The sequence below is a fragment of the Chelmon rostratus genome, chromosome 16 (assembly GCF_017976325.1).
Source record: "Chelmon rostratus isolate fCheRos1 chromosome 16, fCheRos1.pri, whole genome shotgun sequence".
Lineage (NCBI taxonomy): Eukaryota > Metazoa > Chordata > Actinopteri > Chaetodontiformes > Chaetodontidae > Chelmon > Chelmon rostratus.
This window is the reverse complement of record NC_055673.1, coordinates 12,425,289-12,449,227: the sequence shown is the minus strand read 5'-3', so window position 1 is coordinate 12,449,227 and position 23,939 is coordinate 12,425,289. Positions and strand designations below refer to the sequence as shown.

Below are 23,939 nucleotides of genomic sequence, written 5' to 3'. Positions count from 1 at the left end.
CAATATCAAAGTTTTATTCTTAAAATGTAGTATAGAGAGGAACAGTAGTACAATTCAGACAGAAAAAAGGAGAATGTAGTTCCATCTTTGAAAACCTTTGATAAAAACGTAAAAAGAGTAACCTGAATTTGCTTTGTGTTCGGAGGGCACTGAGGCGCGGCCCGAGTTTTGCATCACTGTCAAAGTTCGAGAGAAATTGAAAAATACAACCTTTTGCAACAGCGTAAAAAAATACAGCTGGGGGAAAAAAAACCTCTGCTTTACATCTGTAGTGTTTTTGCTTCGTTTTTCGTGGGTTTTTTTTCTTTGTTTGTCCATATAACAAATACAGCATAAAATCTAAAATGATACATCAGAGTTTTGAGTTTCATTCATTACAGTAAAATCAGTAGGATGGTAAATAGTATCAAAAGAACAAACGAGACAACGGGATGGTGTGATGAACAAACACGCAGCGTGAACAGAGAGAGAAAGCGGAAGGTTAAAGTTCACGGGAATAAACAGCCACATCAGGAGGTCTGTAGCTGACTGTCAATGTGTTCCATTATGCAAATCCACTAGTTAAATAATATATTCTTCATATATATATTCATCTTATTCTCAACATATATATGTATATATATATATATATATCCTTAATATAACCCCTCCCACAGTGATTTGAAGGTAAAAGTGACACAAAGAGGCTGAATATCTCTATGACTTAAAATATATCTTCTTCCACTGAGAGTAAAGGGAAGTTACACATCTTCTGTATCATTAGCACTTTAGTACATACTGTATATTCCACTGCATATGAACAGATACTGCTGTTCCAAGGTTTCAACCCGCAAACAATCCGTGTTTCTTTAGAAAATATGTGCTTAATGAAATAACAAAGGAGAAAGGAAACATCTGTGGAAAGGACAAATTTAAACAAAATATGTATCGAGGGTAAAGTGAATGATTCTGTAGCATAAAAACATTTAAAAATCTCAACAATTACAGACACGAGCAAGGATTTTCTACACTAAGCAAGTTTTCACCTGGCTTTTCTCATACATTATATTTCAACAATAATTAAAAACAACAATTTTGGTTGGACAAATAGAAATTAACAGTCTTGATTGCATTTTGGAGTCAATATATAATATTAAATAACAAAAACAAAATGTCTAATAAAAAAAGTTGCTCATTGGAAGAAAGACACAACAGTTTTTTATATAGTTCCATTCAGACCCGCATTTGGGGAAGCAAAGAAACATAAAAGCAAATTATTTTCATGAACACAAACGTAAGTGCATGTCTATGAGGCGCCATAGAGCTTCACTTTCTGTGGATCAAAGTGTTTTTCTACCTGGCAGACCTAAAAATAATAAAAACAAACTTACATCAAATTAAACCGATGACATTTTGTATACCTTTTACACATGAAAAATGGAGTTCTTTCAGACTTAACGCGTCGCACATCATGATTTTCTGCACACTTCTTCCCCCTCACAGCCAAGGTTCAAGTGATTCAAAATATATATACTGTATTTAATATATAACTCAGTACCAAATATAAACAAACGTATACAGGTATTGATGTCCGCTTAGGTCCTCAAAACGTCAATTACAAGTACTGCCGGTAGTTCTACAAAATGGTATGTGTATGTGTGTGTGTGTCTGTGTGTGTGTGCATTAAATAAAAGCTTAAAAACAATGGCAAAGCATACCTGATAGTCGCCGTAGCACAACAGTGTTCTATAGTTTGAGCTGATTACATATGTATAACTGAGTCAGTTTAAGCTTTATGATTATAAACATCATATATAGCCTGTAGGTCCAGTATTCTGCGACAAGCATTACAGCACCAAACGTTTCATCATTTGGCAAAATTCAAGCTTTAAGTGAAAGTCAAATGCTTTTGTTTAATAATAATAAAGTGTTACTGTGACGCCGTGATTTGTATAAAGCTAGCAATAACATTTCCCCTTGTACTTTCGCTTTTTTTTTTTAATTCATCTTTTTTCCCCGCTTAACAAAAAAAAAAAAACTCACGTTGTCTTTTTTTTTTCTTTTTCTTCTTTAAAGCGTATTCAGTAGTTTTTGTTTCCTGCTAAATCTTGGTGTGCGGTCTGTTTGGCACAATATCGCAGCCCTCTTAAATTAATCATAAATATGGCTGTGATACATTAGAGTCACAAAACAGATTTTTTGGTTCCAAGATTTGTGCAGGGCAAGAAAAAAAAATTAGAAAAGAATAATATAATAATATTGAGCGCATCTAAACAGGATCTACAGAGCAAGTTAAAAATCTTCCTGTGGACAATAATGCTCTTCTTCCATGTACTTCTACAAGCACCAAGCAATATACTTTCAGATTGTGCAGAAAGCACCAGCCATTACTGTGCCTCTGCCTGCAGACAAAAACAACAGAAATAAAAATTATAGCATTTGATAAGACCATAATAACCTCTCTTCATAAATTAAATAATTAACGTTTCGCTTTTTTAGATGATTGGTCTACCCCAACTCTACATCACCACCCTGCCCAACTCTCCCCCCAAAAAACACGAAATAAACATACATCACCAAAAACCTGATTCATCATATTATTCGTCGTTATTAATCTTTCTCTTGTGGGCGCTGGGCCCAGAGTTGGACACATTTTAACAATAATAAAATCTGTACATCTTGGAGTTCCCATTCTACCAAAGCTTTTTTTTTTTAAAATCCATCTCTTTGTCATATACTTGCACAATTAAGTAACCTCAGGTTTTGATAGCACTTTGGAGTTGATTGTTTACCAGCTAGTTTTTGTATACATATATTATAAACATCAACTTTTTTTTCATTTTGTATCTCAAGCTTGTTAAAATTCTTAGTCCTCCTCCGGGGCAGCACCGGCGTTGCCCTCACCCCAATTTGATTGGTCGTTGTCGGTGGGTTCCTCCCCCTCCAGGTCCTCTCCATCCTCGCCTTCGAAGTCTTCGTCGCGAGGAAACTCCATGCCCTCCATCGCCTGAGTGGCCTGGTGTGAGTCGGCACAATCTGCGCACACGCCGTAGCGCCGCGAGCCGTGACGGATGCCAACGCTGGCCGCGAGCATGAAGATCTTCTTGCACACCATGCACTTGTACTTTTTGTCCTTCTTGTGCACCTGTAAGGGGGACGAGGAGAGACGGGGAGAGGGTTGAGGACATGAGGTGAGTCCGCTCTCTGCTAATTTGTCAATATGACACTAAAAGGAACAGTCTGTCTTTTGGTAAGAATGTGCTTATTCTTACTAAGAGTGAGACAAGACAGATACCACGCTCACATCTGTACGCTAAATATGAAGCTACCACTATGGCAGCAAGTTAGCATAGCATAGCATACAGACTGGAGGCAGGAGGTAACACTGAACGGTGTTGTTTTTTTTCACTCCATTTTTGTAAGGATTGACCAGATGAGATACAACATTTTAATTACTGAGCTTTAGAGGTGCAGGCAGGCAGGTTTTAGGTTATCTTAGCTAAATTGTTGTTTATTTTACCAGTTGTTCATGTTGACTCTGTTTTGACGGCTACTACAGCCAGCATGGCTGATTTCAACACCAGGAAAAGCTAATCTGATGACAGGATTGTTTGATTTTAAATATTAAAATATTTTTGGTTGACATGAGTGAATGTGTAGATGAAACACCATATTTCTAGCCTGGAAAATATAACAGATAACATTACGTATTTTCCAAGATGTTGTTCAAGATGTTGTACGAATCCTGTGTTCAGCACACTGACATAAGAGAGGTATCGATTTTCTCATCTCAGCAAGGAAGTGAATAAACATATTTCCCCAAATGTGGGACTATTCATTTACACACATTCCTTTACATCAGTAAAGATCTCACAAATCCACTTGTTTTGCTCCACTTTGTGAGAGACTCTAAGATACTCCCCACAGCAGAAAACCGACATCACAGCCTTTAAAAACATCTTGAGCACTCACTCCCTGGAGCACAAAGCTGCCAGACACAAACCATAAGGTGCAGTGCAAAGATGTGAGGCTGTAGTGTTTTGGCAGAAGATGGTGGCTGCACATAAAAGAGAGGAGAGGCTCCTGTGCACATGCGGACTCACCAGGGAATGTCTCTTTACGTGCTCACGGCGGGTGAACAGCTTGCCACAGATGTCGCAGCTGAAGGAGCGTACGCCCGAGTGGATGATCAGGTGCCTCTTGAGCGTGCGCCGGTGCTTGGCGATGTAGTTACAGTGGGGGCACTTGAGCTTATTGAGGGCGAGGTGTGAGGACTCGCCTGGATGGAGACAAGAGAGAAGCACAAGGTCAGCAACAGACGCATTTAGCAACATCGTGTTTCTTTTGCTTTGCATTTAAAAAACAAAACAAAACGCAACACAACTACGTTTTGTTCCCCGAGCGAGGTTTTAATTCGACCGGAAGTTACTTGAACAATCTGGAGATGGAACGAGACAATGATCGTAAAAGCTGCATTTGCATCTATAGATCTTCCAAAGAGAGAGGGGTGTGTCAGGAACCTACTGTATATCCTGTTTATCAAATCATTGAGTTCGGATGCGGTAAGCATTAGAGAGCATAAGAAACCACAATCTGATGCATCACAAAAAGCTCCTTCAGTACAAGATTGCTACAGAAGTTTGTTAAATTGATTACAGTGGCAGCCATGTAAACTTCGCCATCCAGTTCCATCGCTGTTGCTAAGTAACTGGTGCTTGTCTGCAGTGACGTCGGAGGTGTCACCATGGCAATTTTACAAAGGATACAGATTCATATTTGCAGTGAACTTAAAGCAGCAACATGAATCTGTCGTTGTAACTACATGACGGTGTAAGATGCCAAAAAGATCATCACTACTGATGGAACGGTCGTGATTGAACCTGGAATACCTGGAAAGGCCATTCAAATGATACAGGACTAACAATTTAGTGATTCAGACTATTAAAGACCACCTCTGATGAAAATCAAGTGTCCATAAGGTGTTTCTATCATGAGCAAAATAAGCAGTCAACATTCAGACAGCAGGGGTTTGATATGGAACATACCTAAGGAACCAATCCTGTCAACTTGTGAAATGAGGGGGATCAGAGGAGAAGCCAGGTGTGGCTTTGAATCGGTATTTTGCAAGCTAAGTTTGATGATTTTTCATAGAAAGACCTTCCAAGTATGTAATTTTGACAAACAGAGGTGAGTTTTAGGGGTTTAATCAGTGCCTGGAGAGGAACTTTAACAAACTGTGTCAATTTGCCGCAACTGTACCTACGGTCACCCTAACGTCTGGAAGTCTAAAGCAATTTTCTGCAAAGCCGCTGAAGTGCAGAACAGTTCTGGATATGTTCCACAATATATTAGAAAATCCTAACATCAAACACCAATAGAAAAGCTGAACAAAACATCTAAAAATGAGAACAACACCATCACGCATCATCCAACAAGCTTGGCTATCTATTACTATTACTAAAGATAAGAGCATATGGTTTAATATGTTTTTTATTTTGGTATGCCAAAGAAAGAAATCATGTCCTCACACCAGCCCTGTCTTCATTAACCCTCCTGAGATGTTTATGCTCGCAGGCTACAGAGGACAGCTGGGCTTACAAATAAATAAGCAATCTATTGATTTTGAAAAGGCTCCAAGCAGAGTGCTTGTATCTACCGTCGAGAGAGCGGGGTGACAGGGCCGGGCCTTTTGTTTGAGCCAGGGAGCACACAACAGAGGCGTTGTCAGGGCAGGTTGCTAGGGGGGAGAAGGGAGGAGGGGGGGAGGGTTGATGAGAAGCAGGTCACCTGTGTATTCCCGGTGTGAGTGTGTATGCATGTGTGTGTTGTACACAGGAGGGAAGCACCTTGTGGAAGTGCAACAAACTCTTAATTCAGGCTTTTAGAGATGTGGGATGAAATTTTCTTTGTCATTATACGGACAGAGGAAACAAAAATAGCCCTTTCCTGTGTCCCCCTCATGCCTATTAATCTGATGCCTCAACCCACAGCTCCACCTGTCCGTGGTGCCGATGTCAATCAAACTGCGACTTAATGCCAAAACACCACCTTTCCAAAGATTTAACCGATATCTTTGCTCTCTGGGGTGATCGGAGCTGTTTCACCACCATCCACGATTAGTTTTACATTTTTTCCAGCTGCTCCTCTGTTGCCTTTGTGCAATGCACTATGGGAAGGTGGTGTCCAACAACTGGTATGCATGCTGTACATCTTATTTTGACACTTGTGAACACACTGCATACTTGCATTCATGCTTAGAATTAGTGTGAAGTATGGATTTGAGGCACACAGCTTAGTGTGCTGTAGACAATGGCTGCCTACTAATGTGACACACTGGCTCCCCCTCCATCCATCTGAGGCAAATGTGTGTTTTTGGCCTATATAAATAAAACTGACTTTACCTGCTCTTTTCCTGACATGGGCATAACATAGAGCATGCTTTGGTGTAAAAGGCTCATGCAGATCAACTAGCATTTAAATACTGGTTGAACATGAGTCCTTAAATAGAAAGAAGGTGTGTGTTCGCTCTTGATCAAGGAGACATACCGACTGGACTGCCCACACTCATTTGAGAAGATACAATTAGTTAAATATAGTCTCATCCCTGTTCTTTAGCTGTAGTCTAGAGAGTGCGGCGTCTTACCATTCTCCCAGGACTCCCCTTGCTGTAAGTCCTGGATGATGCTATACGGGATCTGATTGGCCAGCTCTGGGAAAGGGGGAGGGGAGGGGGGTGGGGGGATAAGAGAAGTGAGAGGGAGAAAGAGAGATGAGAGGTGGTTGAGAGCTTGGGAGGGGGGAGGGGGGGTACACACACACATACACCTCACAGCGCCTCGTGTACACAACTAACCACCCCCCAACATGAAACAATGGAAGTTTCAGTTACCATACTGTGGGCAAACAACACACACACACTAAGCACACACAGCACACTACTATATGTAAAGCAGTGTGATCCCCAGGCCAGAGCAACAAACTAATGGTGCAACCTGGGCTCCAGCAGGGAGGGGGTTAATTAGACAATGAGAGTCGAGCCCCAACACCGGCTCGGCTTACACTTCGCTTTTGTAAGCACTTGTGTTTGAGCACTTGTGTGAGCACCTGTGTGTGTATGTGTGTGTGTGTGTGTCCGGTTCCTACAGCGTCAGTGCCTAGAGCCCATTTAAGACACACCCCTGTGAGTGTGAGTGTGAGTGTGTGTGTGTGTGTGTGTGTGTGTGTGTGTGTGTGTGTGTGTGTGTCTCTCCATTCTCCCTGGGTCAATATTTGGAATAGTGAGGACAGCTCCAGTGCATTAGAGTGGATTAGGGTGGGAAGGGACTGCCCCTGGCGGCTTTGCACCTCGCAGGGATTGGGGAGGTTATTGTGTGTGTGGGTGTGCGTTTGTGTGCGTGCTTACGCGGGGACTAGTGTGTATGCAGACGTATTTCACCTGCTCCGTGTGTGTGTGTCTGTGTGCAGCACCCACCCTTTAAAACAATCCAACAGTCTTGTTTGGAGAAGCCCCAAGAATTTATTGGCCACGAGTGTTGGCTGTGGGCTCGGCTTGGCGAGAGCAGACAGCAATGGCAAAGTACTTATACCGCTGAAACTACCCTTCACTTTCAACAGTTATTCCCCAAACAAGCCTTCCTGGGACTCTAAACCGTCCAACGCCAGCTGCCTCTACAGTTATATCTATCACCGCTTTGTCTTTTTTTGGCAAACCATTACCAAAAATTCCAAAATAGAAAATAAGCATTTGGAAAAAGAAAGACGGCATCTGATCAGATTTTATGCTAACACAGCGTGTAAAGGTTGTTTAGTTGAGCAGCAGGAAATTAATCTGCAGCTATTCAAGAGTAACTTAATCGTTCAAGACATTTGCCCAGCAAAATGCCACACATTTAACTGGGGCTGCACCGAGCAGCTCGAAACTTCATTCATGATGTTGACATTTGAATTCTGCATCAATGTTACGATACGATACGTCATAAGATTGTGACGTTCATTGCGACTTCAGCCAAATCTGCTGCCTCACCTTCAAAACACAAGTCTGCTCACTCGTCAGAGCGGCATTTTGTGGCACAGAAGCCTTCAGCGTTGATCGGCTGACACTCGTGATGTGTAACCAATCAGACAGTGGTGAGACTAGTGAGCGGTGACTACAGATAGAGGCGGTCGTATCATAGTTCTAATTACATACAAGGATATTTATATGTATTAAATTGTATTTATGTTGATGAATAATGAGTTATATTCATTAAATAAAGTTGGTTTAATATAAAAAGACTCATTTAACCTGTTTTATTCAAATGGAGCATTTTGTAGGATGATTTTTTTATTACATGTTTTCATAAAACATGACAGCAGACATTCAAGGCTTCATTCAAAAATCTCAATAGCTTCAAATATATAAAAAACAAACAAACAAAAAAAGACTCTGGATGTTTCCAGCCTCTCAAATATGAAGATTTTCTGCTTTAGTCTTTTGAGAAAATTTTAAACAGCACAGACGTCATTTTGGACTCTTAGAAACTGTGACAGGCTGTTTTCTGGCATTTAAAAAGACTAATTTACCGAGAAAATAATCAGCAGATGAATCCATAAAGATAATAATTGTCAGCTGCAGCCCTGAACATTTTACTAGTTGAACGACCTCCAGAAAAAAAGGCTTAAAAAACAAGCGCATTTTTTGAAAGGGGGGACAGACAACAGAGCAGAAAGACTGGCACCATTTGGGCAACTATGTTTCCATCCTTGGAGCATGACCGCACAGATAAAACTGAAGCAAAATGAAAGCCAAATGAGTGACATCACTGTGGGAAACTGGGCCAGCTAATATTGGTGGATGACTGCTCTTAGGCTCAAAGAGAACTATGCAAGCAAACGACGACTAATCATGTGAGATCGGCCTCTAGTTTTAGCATGCGCACAATCAAAAGATGAGGTTTTGGTGAAAGGTACAAACAGACGAACAAATGGCAAACTCTCTTCTGCATGACTGCGTTCATATCAACAACCTTACGGACTAATCTAATAACCCACAGTAGATGCTTGTCATTTTTGCTTTGCAAAGCAATATTTCAGCAAAGCATATCTAACGTGTTAGACATCATGTGATGCATATCCAGCGCACTTCTGCAACAAATGAGCACTATATGCAATACAAGGCTAATCAAGCCTAGACAGCAGAGAGGCTGTGGGAAACTGTCACAAACCGAAACCTTTAAGACAAGTGACATTCTGTCCATAAATGGTACTCGAGCGCCGTCGTGGAGCTGTGGGGTGAAAAAATGCTCTGAATTCAATAAACTCTTTGCAATGCATTCAATGACAGCAGCTTTCTACCTGAAGTAAAAAGAAGTAAAGATGACATACACACCACTGGATCCCACTTTGTGCTATAAAGCTATGACTTCATCAAAAACTGTAGTCGACATCTCATTAATTCATTAGCTCAGCCACAATCACAGAGTTTGGAGGGTTAACTAGGTCAGTTTATTTCTAGGACCTGAGGGCAAGGCTAAAAAGCTTCGATTTTAACAACCTATACATTAACGTATATGTGCCTCTCCTTTCTGTTTTCCCTCTCTGTCCGTCTCACCTTCTCTTAATAGCATCTCAACGCTTAAAGCATTTGGGGAACGTCCCTCTTAAAGGAAACTGAGAAACTATTTGGAAAGCACTTTTTTTTTTTTATAAACTGACCGAAAACCGGAACTGAAAAACGCTTTACACAGTATGAGGTCACTGGTGAATAACCCACAGGAACAAAACTGCTCACAATGAATTTATACGCCAATTGTTCATTTCTGAAGTAAATTAAGAAACAGGGCAGCGAGGCCCTCCTCTCACCCCGACATCAAACAACATCCACATAACGTGTTGCATGTTTCTGCCTCAAACACCCCCTCTTGTTAAACTACAGTGTGTCCATCAGTTGCAGACATCTAATGTTTAATGTTAATGCTGCAACAAGTGATATGACTTGGGTAAGGTTATTTTTTCTGTGATTCTGTCTACATGCATGCATCTTTACGGTTTCAAGCTCTTACAAAGACTAAATATTCACAGATCTATATTTAAACTGCAAACGTACAGTTTACTGTATGAATGAATTCCACGGTTTGGAGGTAAATGAACTGTTGAACACAAAACTATAATTTAAGGGTAAACAGTCGCCTTGAAACCTTTTACTGTGACTAACAGCCTACTTGAAGCCCTAACCATATCTTTATTTGGAAACGTAGTATACATTAAATAGAGACATGGAGCTAAACAACAAAGATGCACGAAGAGCGTTCTCACACATGCAGACAAAGTCAGCCTTACAGCGAGCGTCTCTTTAGGCTATTACAACACCCTGGATCACTTCATGCACACATTAAAAGAGCCCTATGAGGAGTTGGAGGCACTAAGAGCATTCAAGTGCATTTAGGGAGGCCTGGGGGGAGAAATGTTTCCCCTGCTTTCTTCATTTTCCTGCATTAGGGGAGGCTTCTCTCTCTCTCTCTCACACACACACACACACACACACACACACACACAAAGTGTAGTCCTCTCGCTCTTTCTACACACACTACGTGCCTCACACACACACCCTCCCCGCCGTCCATACCACTCCACTTAATATGTGATATCATTATGGTTACATGGAGTGCCACGCTTAATGGGGCCAGCAGAAGGAGAAGGCTGGAGATACAGTGGAGTTATCAGAGGGTGAAGAGAAAGAGAGATGAGTGCAAAAGTTTCATCAAGCAAGACTGAAAGACTGATTGAATGAGTGAAAGCCACTTTAAAAGGTGGTTTTTGCCAACCACAGTATTTAGTGCATGTTTAAAAGTGAATCTAGGATAGGACTATTCATCTATTTTTATCTCCAACTCACTTAAATTATTGACATTTCATTATTTTCTACTATAGAACATTATAACACATTGATCCAACTCATTAAATTGATTCAAAGTCACTGAATTGAACTGAACCTTGCAAGCCGTCTGATCTTTCCTTTAGAACAAGTCTCTGCAGTGATATGGCAACACATCTCTGTGCTGAGACAAAGCACTCCAGGTGGGCGTAACTTTCGTAAGCCCCCTGCTCTGGAGTGATTAGTGGAAATCACGGCTGGGGGTGACTCACTTGTTGGCAATGCACAGCAGGTTAAAAGCTTGATAAGCAAACAGGCTGCTGTTATACCCAACAGCAGGACATTGATCAAAAAGCTGTAAACTTTTTGTGTTGCGGTCGTGAAAACTAGTGTTTATGCTGGTGTTTCCCAAGGCAGGCGGCCACAGTCTAGCTCATTAGCACTGAATTACATCCGTGATCGTGGGATCATGGGGTATGTCGGTTTTGTCAACGTCGCCGGCGTGTGCAACGACATGGATTTTGTGTTGTTTTAGCATATAAAAAACTGCTTCACTGTGGCTGTGATAACACAAAAGTACTCATCTAGTCCCTCCATCTGAGGAAGTGAAGACCCAGAGGATTAACTTGATGGAAACTTCGCCATAACAACAACCGGAAAACTCTTCGTTCTCCGTACTGTTTTGAGGTTTTAAGTTTTCGCCTAGAATGGATCGATGCTGACTACAAACTTGTGTATGTAAATGTACTTCACGGACATGCCAGTGTTACACTGACTTTTATACTTATATAATATACTTATATAATCTTCAAGTACTAGATTAAATTATGCAAAATTGTACAGGATGAAGCACTGCAAAGAGAGGATCAGATACTGAAGCCACGTGAAATATAAAGGCTCGGACGTACTTTCAGCATTCCGCAGACACGTGGATGATGACATTTACATCATGCGGACCAAAGCTGACCCTCATGGACACAGGTACAAGGAAAGTATTAAGTGGGACTAAGGGTTCTTCTACAGCCCCACTGACCCCCTAGAGGTTAAATCACTGCAGATGCTTGGTATGGGCACAATCAATGTTCAAACCTACAGAATTTAATTTTAAATACACATTTTTCCCAAGCTATTAAATATGATGAGTTAAATGTGGGGACACATATGAATGATGTTAAAAACATGTCTGATGCAATGGTGCAGCCATAAAAACACAGTGTGGGTTTGCGTGAGCATCATTAAGCTCCAAGTAAGCGTTAGAAGCTAGCTAATGATGCTACCTGATATAGCTTTAGAGTAAGTTTGCAGACACAATTGCAATGCATGTAAAAAGCAGTACAGGGATGCACAGCTACACACAGTTAGTGCACAGGGCCATTCACCTTGTTAAATGCTATTCTTCCTTGACCTTGGCCATGCTGTTGAGCTTCATGCACTAGAAGGTACTTAAACATGCAAAACATGTTTAACTGTAGGCGCCACGTTGGTGGTTCAAATGCAACACAGAGGCCCCAATGTGAGAGAGCTTTCCATACGTAATGTAGGAAAATATGCGTCTCCATATCATACATACAGATGTTACATTCAAGTGATCACCAGATCACATGTCACAAAAATTCAGTGTGTGCCTCTATTCCTCTCTTTTACTTATACAGTGAGTGTACAGTGTGACTAATAGGAGTAAGAAATTCATGATTTAAATGCTGAACCTATGCATATATTTCAGGGGAAAGGAGAGTGTGTGACGTATGCAATGGGGTACAAATGTGTGTCATACCAGCATTTTCCGAGAGGGAGGAGAAGTCCTCTCTGGGGTAGGACGCCGAGGGCTGGATGAACATTCCCTCGTCAAATCCCTCTTCAGGCTCTGGTGGAAAGTTGTACACAAACCGCCGTGTGGTGGTCTGCTTTTTCCTCCGTCCGCTTCCAGCCGCAGCGTCCGGTGCTTCTTGCTTTATTGCTGCAGGAGCTGCTGCAGCGCCACCTGTGGCTGGCTCGTTCCAGACGAACACCTGCACCTGGCCACTCGCCGACCGTGTTTCATTGGTCTCTGCTGAATCAGACGAGTTGTCGTTGTGGTGGCCCCAGCTACCAGAGGCCCCGGGGGTCACCAGGGCGCAGCCCTCACCCCCAACCACCGTCACTTCTATGTCACTGGTCTCCTCCTTCACCCTGCCGCCCTCGTCTTCTTCTTCCATTGATTCCTTTCCTTGGTTGTTGCTGGCCTTGATCGACAGCTTTGACAGGATGCTTGTGGCCCAGAAGTTGCTTGGCTTCCGGTCCGGCCTTCTCTGTCCCTCTTTGGCCACCATCTGCCTCTTGTTGTAGTCCACCACCACTGAATCAGGGGCCTCCTGCTTGATGCTGATATTCAGGGCATCCTTTATAAAGGCCCTGCACGAGTGGACGACTTCCGTCATCTGGAGGTAACTAGCAACAGACATCACCTCAATGGCATTTTGGCTTGTGAGCAGCAGATTCCCGGAGTAGAGAAAGTCGAGGATAACTGAGAAGCCCTGCACAGCAGCGACATCCAGGTGCGTGACCGTGGCCTGGTCCTGGGCCTCGCCCTTGGTCAGACAGTAGAGGGTTTTGAAGTAGCGGCTGCCCGCCACCAGGATGTTCTTGTGTGCGCGGAACACCTGGCCCGAGACAACTATGTTGACGTCACAGAGGATGCCACTTTTGCGTTGCTTGTCCAGCTCCTGGAGAAGCTGGTAACAGTAGGAGTTCTCATTGGGCTTGATGCGGTAGTCTTCCTCTGAGCAGTTAGTGGAGGGGCTGGCGTTGTCTGAGGGTCTTACCATCTCCTTTTACATGAGAGAGAGGAAGAAAGGGAAACATTATTGCAGAAGATATGTGTGCTCACCCAAGTCATTTGAAAAAGAAATCATTAAAGAGTTTCTACACAAATACATTTCCCTTCCTCTAACTCTGTCTTTACAAAATACACACACATACACACACATATACACCCTCTGGGCTCTCAGTGTGACACTGACGCACCTGCCCTCAGGGCGAAACAGGTTTGACAGGCTTCTGTTATGGGGGAGGTGGTAAAAAGGCCACGAAAGGCACATCACTTTTAGGCTGGGTAAGATTACATAGCCTTACAATCAATCCCTCACCTCAATCAAACTTTGAACTCCACAACTGCAAACACAAAAATATGAAGCTAGGCAGGACTGTAATCTAATATATAAAAGCAAATTATTTTCCTTTGTAGTTAAACATAAAGAGAAATCCGCTGAATGCAATGTACAATTACATATTCAGTGCTTCCCACAAGCCATTCGAATTGGTTCTTTTGCTGTGGACTTTCCCACAAAGTAGCACACCAGTTTATATTTGAATTAATAATTTCCTACACTTTCCAAAGTTGCACTTCAACTACCCCAGAGAACGTGCCGCATGTGTTTGTGTTTCAACAGGTGGAGAAACTAGCTTCAGTGCTTGCTTGAGCTGACTACTACTACTCATGTGACTGCTGAAAAACAATACCAAATAGTGAGCCTAGAAACCTTTGTGTGAACATTATGCTTACTGGTTTCTTGATATGTTGAGATATCCAAGGCTAAAAAAAACATTCACCACTAATAGAGAGAAACAGAAATGCAAGCGACAGTTTCTTTAAGAGATCCTGTCCATCAGGATTCCCCTTCTTTCACCTCTTGGGTTTTTAATTTCCTTCAAAGCAACAGTGAGGAATTTGTTTTATGAATTTGCCAGAAGCAAAATATAAGACTTAATTTCGAGTAACACTAAAAAATGTCTTGGTTTGACAAGACCTCTAGACAAAGACGGATGTTCATTTTTTCACGATTAATGATGACACTCTCCAATTTGGCTTAGTTATCACCCCCGAAGATTCAAGATTTTCAACACATTTAGCTTCTGTACAGTAAAATGATCTGCTTCTTTAACTTGGAAGCTTGATGTAAAACGGGCCATAATTAGACCTGGAGGAGGGCCGACAAGTGTCCAAAGCAGGACACACAACGTGGCTGTAAAATGGGAGGGGAACTGGCAGAAGCATAGAACTACCCTGTAACAGCCCCACTCCTCCTCCCCTGCTCCCCCTTAACAGGGCAACAGGCCAGCCTGGTACGGAGTGTATGAGAAGGGAGTATATGCACATGTGTGCATAAGGTTACAGATGCAAAAATACCTGTCTTGACTTATATGCACAAACGACTATAGACAAATACATAACAGGATGATAAAAACAAAAATGCTTATAAAGCTGCATGTGTAGAAGTCGACATAGTTTTTACCCTCAACACACACATGCAGCAGCATATATCTCCGGCTCATTTTAGAATTGCACAGCAGATGTCCTAATCCAGAATAATTCACATTGCTCGAGCTCTGCATTTTTGCCCCCACCCACCACCATCTCTCCTGCACACACATGCATGTACACTCACACACACACATAAACCAAGCTGCCTACACATACACACACAGCTGGGGTTTCAGCTCGAGTAATTCAGATTAAATCCATTTCTCTGAGGTCCCCACCCAGCCCCCACCCCCACCCCCTACTCCCTCCACACTGTAGCTCTTGTCCAGGGCACACAGGATAGTATAGGGGGGCTTATCATCCTCTGCCACAGCTGGAGGGGAAGAGATGGAGAGCGATGGGATGGGATGAAATGAGAGGGAGAAAGAGTGAGAGACACAGACGGGGGAAAGTCAATGTACTTTGCAGGCTAGAAGAAATAAGAGGACAGAAGGACAGGAAATAACAGACAAGAGAGCAGAACGGTGAAGCTCTGATGGAGAAAAAAGTAGAAACAGAGCTGATAGAATTAAGTGTGAAAAGAAGATGAGAAATGGTCGGAGCATAAAAGAACAGCCTGATAACACAGGCACAAAGAAAACGAGTGAGAGGCAGAGGCAGAGATTGAAAGAGCGAGACCTTGAGCCTCGAGAAAAAGGGCGGAGGAGAAAATGTGGAGCAGAGGGAGCCGGAAAGCCAGCGTGATAGAGAGAAGGAGTTGGGTCACCCCATTTTAGCCTTCACAATAGCCCGTGTTCTCCCCGAGGCTCATTGTCCACTCACTGTGGGCCTTTGTGAAAGGGCTCGGCACTCACTCTCTTATTACACAGCATCTCCCACTCACAAGCATAGAAAGGAGCAAGGGTGCATGTGGGTGGGGTGAAGAGGATGGGGAGAGAGGAGAAAAATTATTCCATGATATACACATCAAAGCCTCTGGAGGGGCATGGTCATCATGTTGAGTACTGTGGTGGAATATATTGTTGTGGTGAAGGGCAAGAGTGCTATCACAACAAGAGGAGCTGATATGCTTCAGAGTTAGACTGTCAGTGGTTGCACACAGTGTTTGTCGCTTTGTTTTGGTCTTGTGCTCCTTTTAAAACGTTTAGACCTTGCCAGGCTAACCAGAAAATGAAATAATGTTCAGCATCCTACAACAAATATACAATGAAGACGGTGAGGTTTGAACAGAATTAAATGAGCCAATGTGTTAGAAATACCATTAAAAAATGATCCCAGTACCTGAAAATTTGTAGAACTGGTTCATCATTTCGACTAACTAACCATCTCACCCCCAAATCCCATGACTCCCCACAGCTTTTATCCATTACACACAGCAAGGCAATGGGCCAGAGAGGTAAGACTTTGCCTGGCAGTTTTGATACGAGGTGTGTGTGTTCTTATTGGAGTCAGGCTAGGACAGCCTGGTACTGGATAAGTTGCTCCATACTGGCCTCATCAGCAACATCATCCTTTCTCCAGATGTGCCACGTGTGAGCTGGGAGCTTAGAGAACCAGAAGACCAACCCTGCACAGCAGATGCTGGAGGCAAAACCAGCCTCAGCCAACAGAGAATGTGGGGACAATATCAACCTCCCCCAGTCATGACGTGGCTAGCTTTTTATTTGAGCCAGAGATGGTAGGGGTGGAAGAATGAAAAGCAGAAAGAGTGTGCGAGGGAATCAAAGAGGGAGCTGGGGAAGAAGAATCCTTTGATCTGGGTCGAACATGGATGCTTCAAAATCTAGAGTAAATGGCCAATAAGAATTGATTTACAGGTGGATTAAACAAACCAAGATGGTCATAAATTCAAGCTCATTGAAGCCCAGTCAGACAGACCTCTTCACAGGTCAAGTAATACAGCACTGTCCCCATGCAACATAACGACCCACTGGAGCCACTTTTTGTTTACATTTTACACATGTTTGCCTATATCCCCTCACTCATCTACCCCCACCCATCATCAAGCCAGTCCCATGACCAGCCCAGCCCTGAGGCCATCTCCGGCGGTCCCTCACCAGCTCCCCACATCTACTGTATCCTTCCCTCAATCCCCCCTCCTCACCCAACCCGTCTGTCCCCAGATGCTAGAACAATACCGCAGTGTGCGTTTGGCCCAAGGTGTGGGAGGGCTGCACTGAGTGTCTCCCGGCCTCCCAACAATGCTCTGACAGAAGAGGCAAAGGGGTGGGGGGGGACGAGGAGAGGGTCGAGTCACTGACGGTTTCAACAAGAAGAATTCTCCCTCTGGCTCCACCCCACCCCATCCCCCTGACCTGTGGCCCCCTAATAAACATCCCATCTATCTGGCAGACAACAATCTGCAAAGGGTGGGTCTCCCTTCCCATTCGGGGTGACGCACTCTTAACAATGAGTGTGGTGTTTGTATTGACTAAAATGAGGGGGTGAAAAAGACTTGAGCCTCCTTCGCACATGCAGTCTATCCCTGAAATGTTCAGGAACATCAACAGAAAAAATGCCGGTACGGCTGTGTCGTGAACGAAAGCAGGGACAAGCACGCAAAGGGTTTGGTCCGTCTGACGAAAGACGCTTTTACATGTTGCGAACAAACGAATCACAAAACTAAACCTCCGACTTATTTGAAGCCACACCTTGTTTACGGTTAGTGCATCTTGTCTCGCAAACTTGTTGGATATTAAACACATTTGAAGAGCGTATTCCAAAAAATAATAAAAGACGTCTTCCGCCATGTACACGTACATCTGGCCTTGCCCCTTCTTCTTCTATGGTGGTTGGCATCCATAAGGGTTGCATTACCGACACCAGCTGGACTGTCCATTGCCAAATCTATTCCAGCATTGCCATGGCATGTGTGAAAAGGTACAAGATGGAAATATTACAGATTATAGCCGCATGTGTGACTAGTGAAAACCACTAGCAGTGCCTGAAAGGTTATTGCAGTAATTTACTGAGAACTATTTGTGAAAGAGGCTTTGTGTAGGTCCCCCATATCTGAATTCCCCCACCACAGGGATGAATAAAGTGTTGGGTTATTTTATCTTACACACCATTTAGACCAACAAAGTGGGATACTATGGATCCTCTGACGTAGCTTCATGAGCCTCATCCTGGCCTGGGCTTTTGTTGTAGTTTGGATATTGCAGGAGTTGAGTGAACAGGTGTCAGTATAACAGACGGAAATTTAATTTATTATTGGCCTTCAAAGAAAGAATGAAAAAGAGACCAGAAAGTGCAGAAGTGGGTGAGAGAGACAGAGGGAGTGTACAGAGGGGCTGGGCGTGGAGAGAACTGAAACTAACTTAGTGCAACCTAGTGCAGTATTTATGAAATGCACCTCAGTGTGTTATGATGTACAGCTGTAGAATAGAGGCTCTGTACATGGTGATGACAAGGGATTACTCTGTGACGACAAATGTGGGTTCGACACATCACCCTCTGTCACTTTGTTGAACAATGGAAACAACTGTTTCTTGAGAATAAAATTTACTTATATATGCCCCAGATGTGTGATCTCATGTTTGATCTAAGAGAACCACTGGTTTACTTTGCCTCATCTTAACCTCTCACCAGCGAGCATAGGAAACAATCTGAGCACAAGACAGCATCGAGAGAATTAAGGACAACGGCCCCCTTCTCCAAGGAGACCCACATTCACCACAGCTGCCCTGGTGTGCTAGGGCTAATTGAGTTAGCTTTAACGAATGCAGCAGAAGCCTGACTAACGTCAGGAATGGGTGAATAGAACAAGACATTGCCTCGTAACACCATAATTCCCCTTTAATGTACTGCCTCACAATGATGCCTTGCCAAACATGCACTGCTGCTCATTATCTCGACGGTGGTGTATATATGAAGATTACAGTTTTATTGAAGAAGCAACCTTAAGAGAAAAAAACTAATCTGAGGAACATCGAAAACAGCAGAAAGTAATTCAATTTTCATTTCCAATAGTGCAGCAATGGGACAGCATCTTCCCAGCTCTATTCTTCATGAGGAAATGGCCTGGATAACCTCTCGGTACAGTGTCTGGGGTCCTTGTTGCTAGGGAAAAGCCACACCAAGCCCCTAATCCACTCGTACTGCTCTCCTTGCCAATTAGAGATGTACACAAGTTAGTGGATAGCTTTAAGTCATTCTGATTAGTGATTGCGTGTGCAAAGGAAGGAACTAAATGTAGTAGTGCAATCCTCTTCACTCACAAATTAGAGTCAAATAGCACCCCGCTCTTAATTCCCCTGACAGCTCAGACCATTGTCAGGATAGGAGGTCGGATGTGTACAAGACCAGTAGATAACAGTGCACTTTTTTTCTTTTTTTTTTAAATATAGGATTGATGGGAGAAATGCCCTTTGTAACCAGATTGTTCAGGGAAATATGCACTCCCTGTTTTTATGAGGTCTCAGAAGGAGTACCGTAGAAATGTTGTCTACACTGCAATAAAAATAATGAACCAATAAAAAGACCTCATGCACATCAATAAAGACAGAGTTCACCAAATATAAAACTGGCTTTGCTGTTTTGAATTAAAAGCACTCAATATAGTGATACTGTCAATAACTTTAGGCCTACCTCCAGCGTAGGCTAACAACATGGTGTTTAGATGTCAATTAAATATAGAGGGGTCATTTTCCACTTAGTATGCTTTTAGTCATGTGCACACGGGATGGGAGCTCAATCGTAAAATACACCCCAAACGTTAAACACTAGCACCCATTAATCCAGAAATATGTGGATGACAGGGTCAGGTGATGCTGTGTCCTTCTATTTACTGACATCTATTTCACTCATTCATGCCTGTTCAAACGGTTGCATACAGGGCAGGCAAGCTGTCAGGCTCTGGGCAACATGATTTACTCCCCTCCTCATGTCCAGCCCTGCAAGTGACACCATCTATGGATTTTTGGGGGTCATTCTAGCACAATGCCTCTAATTTAGCTGCCCAAAGGGAGGAGGAGGTGGAGGAGGAAGAAATGCGCCAGAGGTCACCCGGGACTGCGAGCCAGCAGAACTGCAAGAGAGGCCAAGAAGGGGGAGGTGGGTGGGCAGGGGTGCGGTTCCCCAAAGGCTGCTAGGGTCGAGCCCTTGCCATTGTGTGACCTCTAGCTAGCTAGCAATCAAGACAGCTGCGGATGCAACAAAAGAGTATACTGTACAATGTGCATGTAAAAAAAAGTATTCTACTACCAATATCCATTACTTGTTAATGAATTATTGGATAATTCAAAATTATTAACAGTCATTGTGACATGCAATTAATGCTTCATTCAAAGAAACAACGTCCCGTGTGATAGTAGCTAGCAGGTGTCATACTGGAGCAGGTTGGAGCGTATAAGTTCCCTGATGAGTGGACAGACGCTCATTCTTTAGTCGTAAGCTCAATGAGAGAGATTCGTCTCACCTCACATTGAAAAGTGATTCAGTCTGTTTTTGCCGTTCAGTAACTTAGTCGAGATTAGCTTCGCTTCGCTAGGGGCTTTCCACCACCGTCACTGGCCATCTACCTCCGGCTAGACAGCAAAGCTACAAGGGGCTACTTGGCTAAGCTAGTCGTTAGCTCAGGTTAGCAGGCTGATGCTAGCTAATCAGCCAGAAGAAGGGATTGCGAAGCTTAAGTAATGGCCTATTTTCATTTTAGTTGTGTTTTAAAGTTGTAGAAACTGTCCCTATCAGTGACAAAGCAAAACAGATAATGACATATGTTACTACAAGCGTGTGACAGGTACTTAATGGTACGTAAGTGAGCGAAATCGTCACGGACTTGAGCTAACGTTACCTGTTTGGTGGGGTCATTTCTCCCGTGCTCAGAAGACAGGTGATGTCTCAGCAGCAAGGCCCGTTTGTAGTTGCGACTGCCTTTGACAAGCTCGTCGCTGTTTTTAGTGGCAATGTTGTGACACCAGGAACAAGACATGAGTCCCGTCTCCTGGCAAAATTTTAACCATGGAAATTCTTGCAACCACGAAGCATGGAATAGTGAGTGTTTCTGAAGCAACGTCTGCGGTCTCATCTCTACCCCAGATTTCCTGGATCCCGTCTCGCCTCCGGTCGCACCGCTTCCCGACTCCTGGCCGTCGACGTTGTTGGGACCGTTCCCCGCTGTTAAGCTATTCCCCTCCCTGGACCCGTCCTCTCCTTCCACCGAGCCGACACGATCGTCGCCGTCCCCGGCTGCCCAGCTACCCCCTTCCGGGTCCTCTTCTTCCTCCGCCTCGGGTTCCGTGCTATCGCTGACAGACCCAGCGCCCTCCACTCTCTTCTGCGATGATCCGTTTGCCCCCAGATCCCTGTCCTCCTCTTGATCCGGCCTGCTCCCGTTAAATTGTCGGTCTTGACAGGCCGGGGCCTCCCAGCTGTTACAGTTCCCCCCACCGATACCGCTAGAACCCGTTAACCCAGCTAATCCACCTCCTCGGAAAGCCAGCGACCTGCGGTTTCTCTCACCGGACATTTTTCTTAATATATATTAGAATCTTCACTTTCTCAACAGTATCCCCCTCCGACAAAAATAATGTGCTCGTCTGGATGTATTTTCCGAAAGAGATGGACCGTCGTCGTTTCTTTTCTCCGCTTTGGCCCTCCCGGTGAGAGTATGTAGGTTATGCGGAAATAAATAAAGGTTTTAAGCGCATAATGAATTTCAGGGTTCTCGCTGCGTCCGCGCAGGCCCCGCAGAGGTCGAATGGCAACGACTTTCCTCCCCACAATGCACCTCGACCAGAGAAAGGGGGGTTGGAGAGGGAGGGGGCGGCTTTTAAAGGAAGATGGGGGTGCTGTTGATCAGCAAGGGGTCTTTTGTGCTTGAAGGCTGCACCCATTTTCCGCATGCTTTTCATCTTTTGACTTTGCTTGTCTTCTCAGACCATAAATGCTAACTTGCGTGCCCCACTTTAGCCTTTTGCTAAAGGGGGTTACCATAACATTACTGTCATTTTTTAAAGGACTTCTTTAATAACTTGTTGTCTGTCAATAATACTTGCGTTTTTATTTTACTTATAAAAGATACATATATACAATAAAATATGTGTATTGCAATTTAAACATAAAAATCTATCAAGCAGATTATATATAAATTTACTCTATATCTATAAATATACACTATATTTATATACAATATATGTATAAATATGCATGAGTGTGAATTTCTGTTATTTAATTAAGATTTTAAAAAAAAAGTCTCATTCATATTTCATTACATTTATATTACCACTCCATTACAGTAATATAACCTTTTTTGTCCAAAGCATACGAGCATAATAGTATGTCACCATTAGATAATAGTTTATAGTATATTTGTTGTTTTTATTTCTTATCCTAGGATATGTTAAATAATAAACGAATATATGCAATCATATAGTAATAAAAGACATGTATGTCTTTTGTAAAGTGATGTGTTATGATTTGGATATGAAACTGGCATCCTTCAGAGACCACTAAGACACTATAGCCAACAGTAAAGTATTCTAACATATCAACATGTGTCTCAAATCTGTCTGTTCCCTGTCTTCGTGATCGAGTCCAGCAGGTGGCACTCTTTCATGTGAACGTCTGTCTGTCTCTCGGTGTTTGTGATACTTGACATACTTGGGAGTATAGTTTCAGTTCTGTCCAATTAATGGCTTTGCACACAGTGTGCGAACAAGAGTGGGATTTAACCCAGGTTTTGATTACAATAAGGCGGGGGTTGTTCATCCCACTGTAGTGGTTAAATTCCCAGGGGTGTAATAAAGCATGCCATGTACGATTAGTATATCTATTTATTGCTCCAGCTCATACAAGCATTGCCTATCAACTTGACATAACCACTGGAATAAATTTGACAAATTTAAGTGCCCTGCAGTGAATAGGACAGTGTATTTCAAACTATTCTCTCAGGTATGAAATAAATGAGCTATCCTTGCAGGTAACAGCGATTGAGTTTCTGCCAGTTATGCCTTGAGCTAGCTAATAAATCATTGACAATGTACGCCTACTGGTATTATTTTTAACAGTGGTGGTGAATTTGCCATAACTCCTGGAATAAAACCTGATAGTCCTGTTTAGTATGGATGCCCCAAAATATTTCCTTCAAGTTCCAATGTAATTTAAAGAAAACATAAATATGCTGGACTGACCACATAGTCTAGTTTTACCTCAACCAAGAGGCAAAACAAAACAAAATATTCCATGCTACTACTACCACCACCACCACTACTACTACTACTACTACTAATAATAATAATAATAATAATAAGAGGAATACAAATATGACCAAAATGTATCAACCATATAATTTATATCAATAAGCATGTTAAAGCTACATTCCAAACATTCTTTCCACTGATACCCTTCGTATACAGTTAAGCTACAACAGGTTAATACTTTTTCTTGCGTGGAATATATTTTATCTTTTATTTATTTTTAGGTTTACACACCTGATACATGCATTTTAATTTAAGGAGAAACATTTGCATAAATACACAGCACAAATGCTACTCTGCCCCTGCCTCTCCTTGGGATCAGAAGCAGCAGTTTTGCTTGTAATAGGTTTTTCTAGATATGATGTGTTAACTATGACCGTAATTTAATCAAGGTTTCTGTGTAATTTTGAAATCCATCGTTATCACTTAAGTTGCACTTACATGTGTTGCACATGGATTAAGTGTGAGGTTTTTCACTGTCATTCGAGGTAAATATGTGTAACTGCTGTGTGACGGATATGCAAGTTTAAGTTCATGTTGTACAGTAAAAAAGCAAAAAACGAAAAACAAATAGTGACGTGTCGTTGATGCGCAGCTGTGCGTTGTTGATGGTGTAAAACTTGATCCACGTGCTCGCCTCTGTTTACACTGCTGCGTGATGACGTCACGG

The 23,939-nt window shown here is 42.8% G+C and overlaps 1 protein-coding gene across 2 annotated transcripts; it reads right to left on the bottom strand.

Moving 5' to 3' along the window:
- On the bottom strand, positions 1-21,765 carry zbtb10 (zinc finger and BTB domain containing 10). Of its 2 annotated transcripts, XM_041955983.1 has the most exons (5): positions 20,866-21,765; positions 12,606-13,638; positions 6,623-6,688; positions 4,083-4,258; positions 1-3,124 (listed from the first exon to the last, which is right to left on the bottom strand). In XM_041955983.1, exons 1-5 carry the CDS (start codon positions 21,538-21,540, stop codon positions 2,846-2,848), a joined length of 2,229 nt encoding a protein of 742 aa, XP_041811917.1. In that variant the 5' UTR covers positions 21,541-21,765; the 3' UTR covers positions 1-2,845. The 2 variants fall into 2 exon arrangements, with proteins under 2 accessions (XP_041811917.1, XP_041811918.1); XM_041955984.1 differs by lacking the exon at positions 6,623-6,688.
- Between the last annotated feature and the right edge of the window lie 2,174 nt (positions 21,766-23,939).

Bases quoted from the DNA above. Each gene is read 5' to 3' on its own strand.
- zbtb10 (XM_041955983.1), bottom strand. From the start codon at position 21,540: ATGTCCGGTGAGAGAAACCGCAGGTCGCTGGCTTTCCGAGGAGGTGGA. The intron at 6,689-12,605 runs GTATGACACACA...CCCCTTTCCCAG, and splicing joins CTCCCTCTCGGAAAATGCTG to AGCTGGCCAATCAGATCCCG. The intron at 3,125-4,082 runs GTGAGTCCGCAT...TCCCCCTTACAG, and splicing joins ACGTAAAGAGACATTCCCTG to GTGCACAAGAAGGACAAAAA.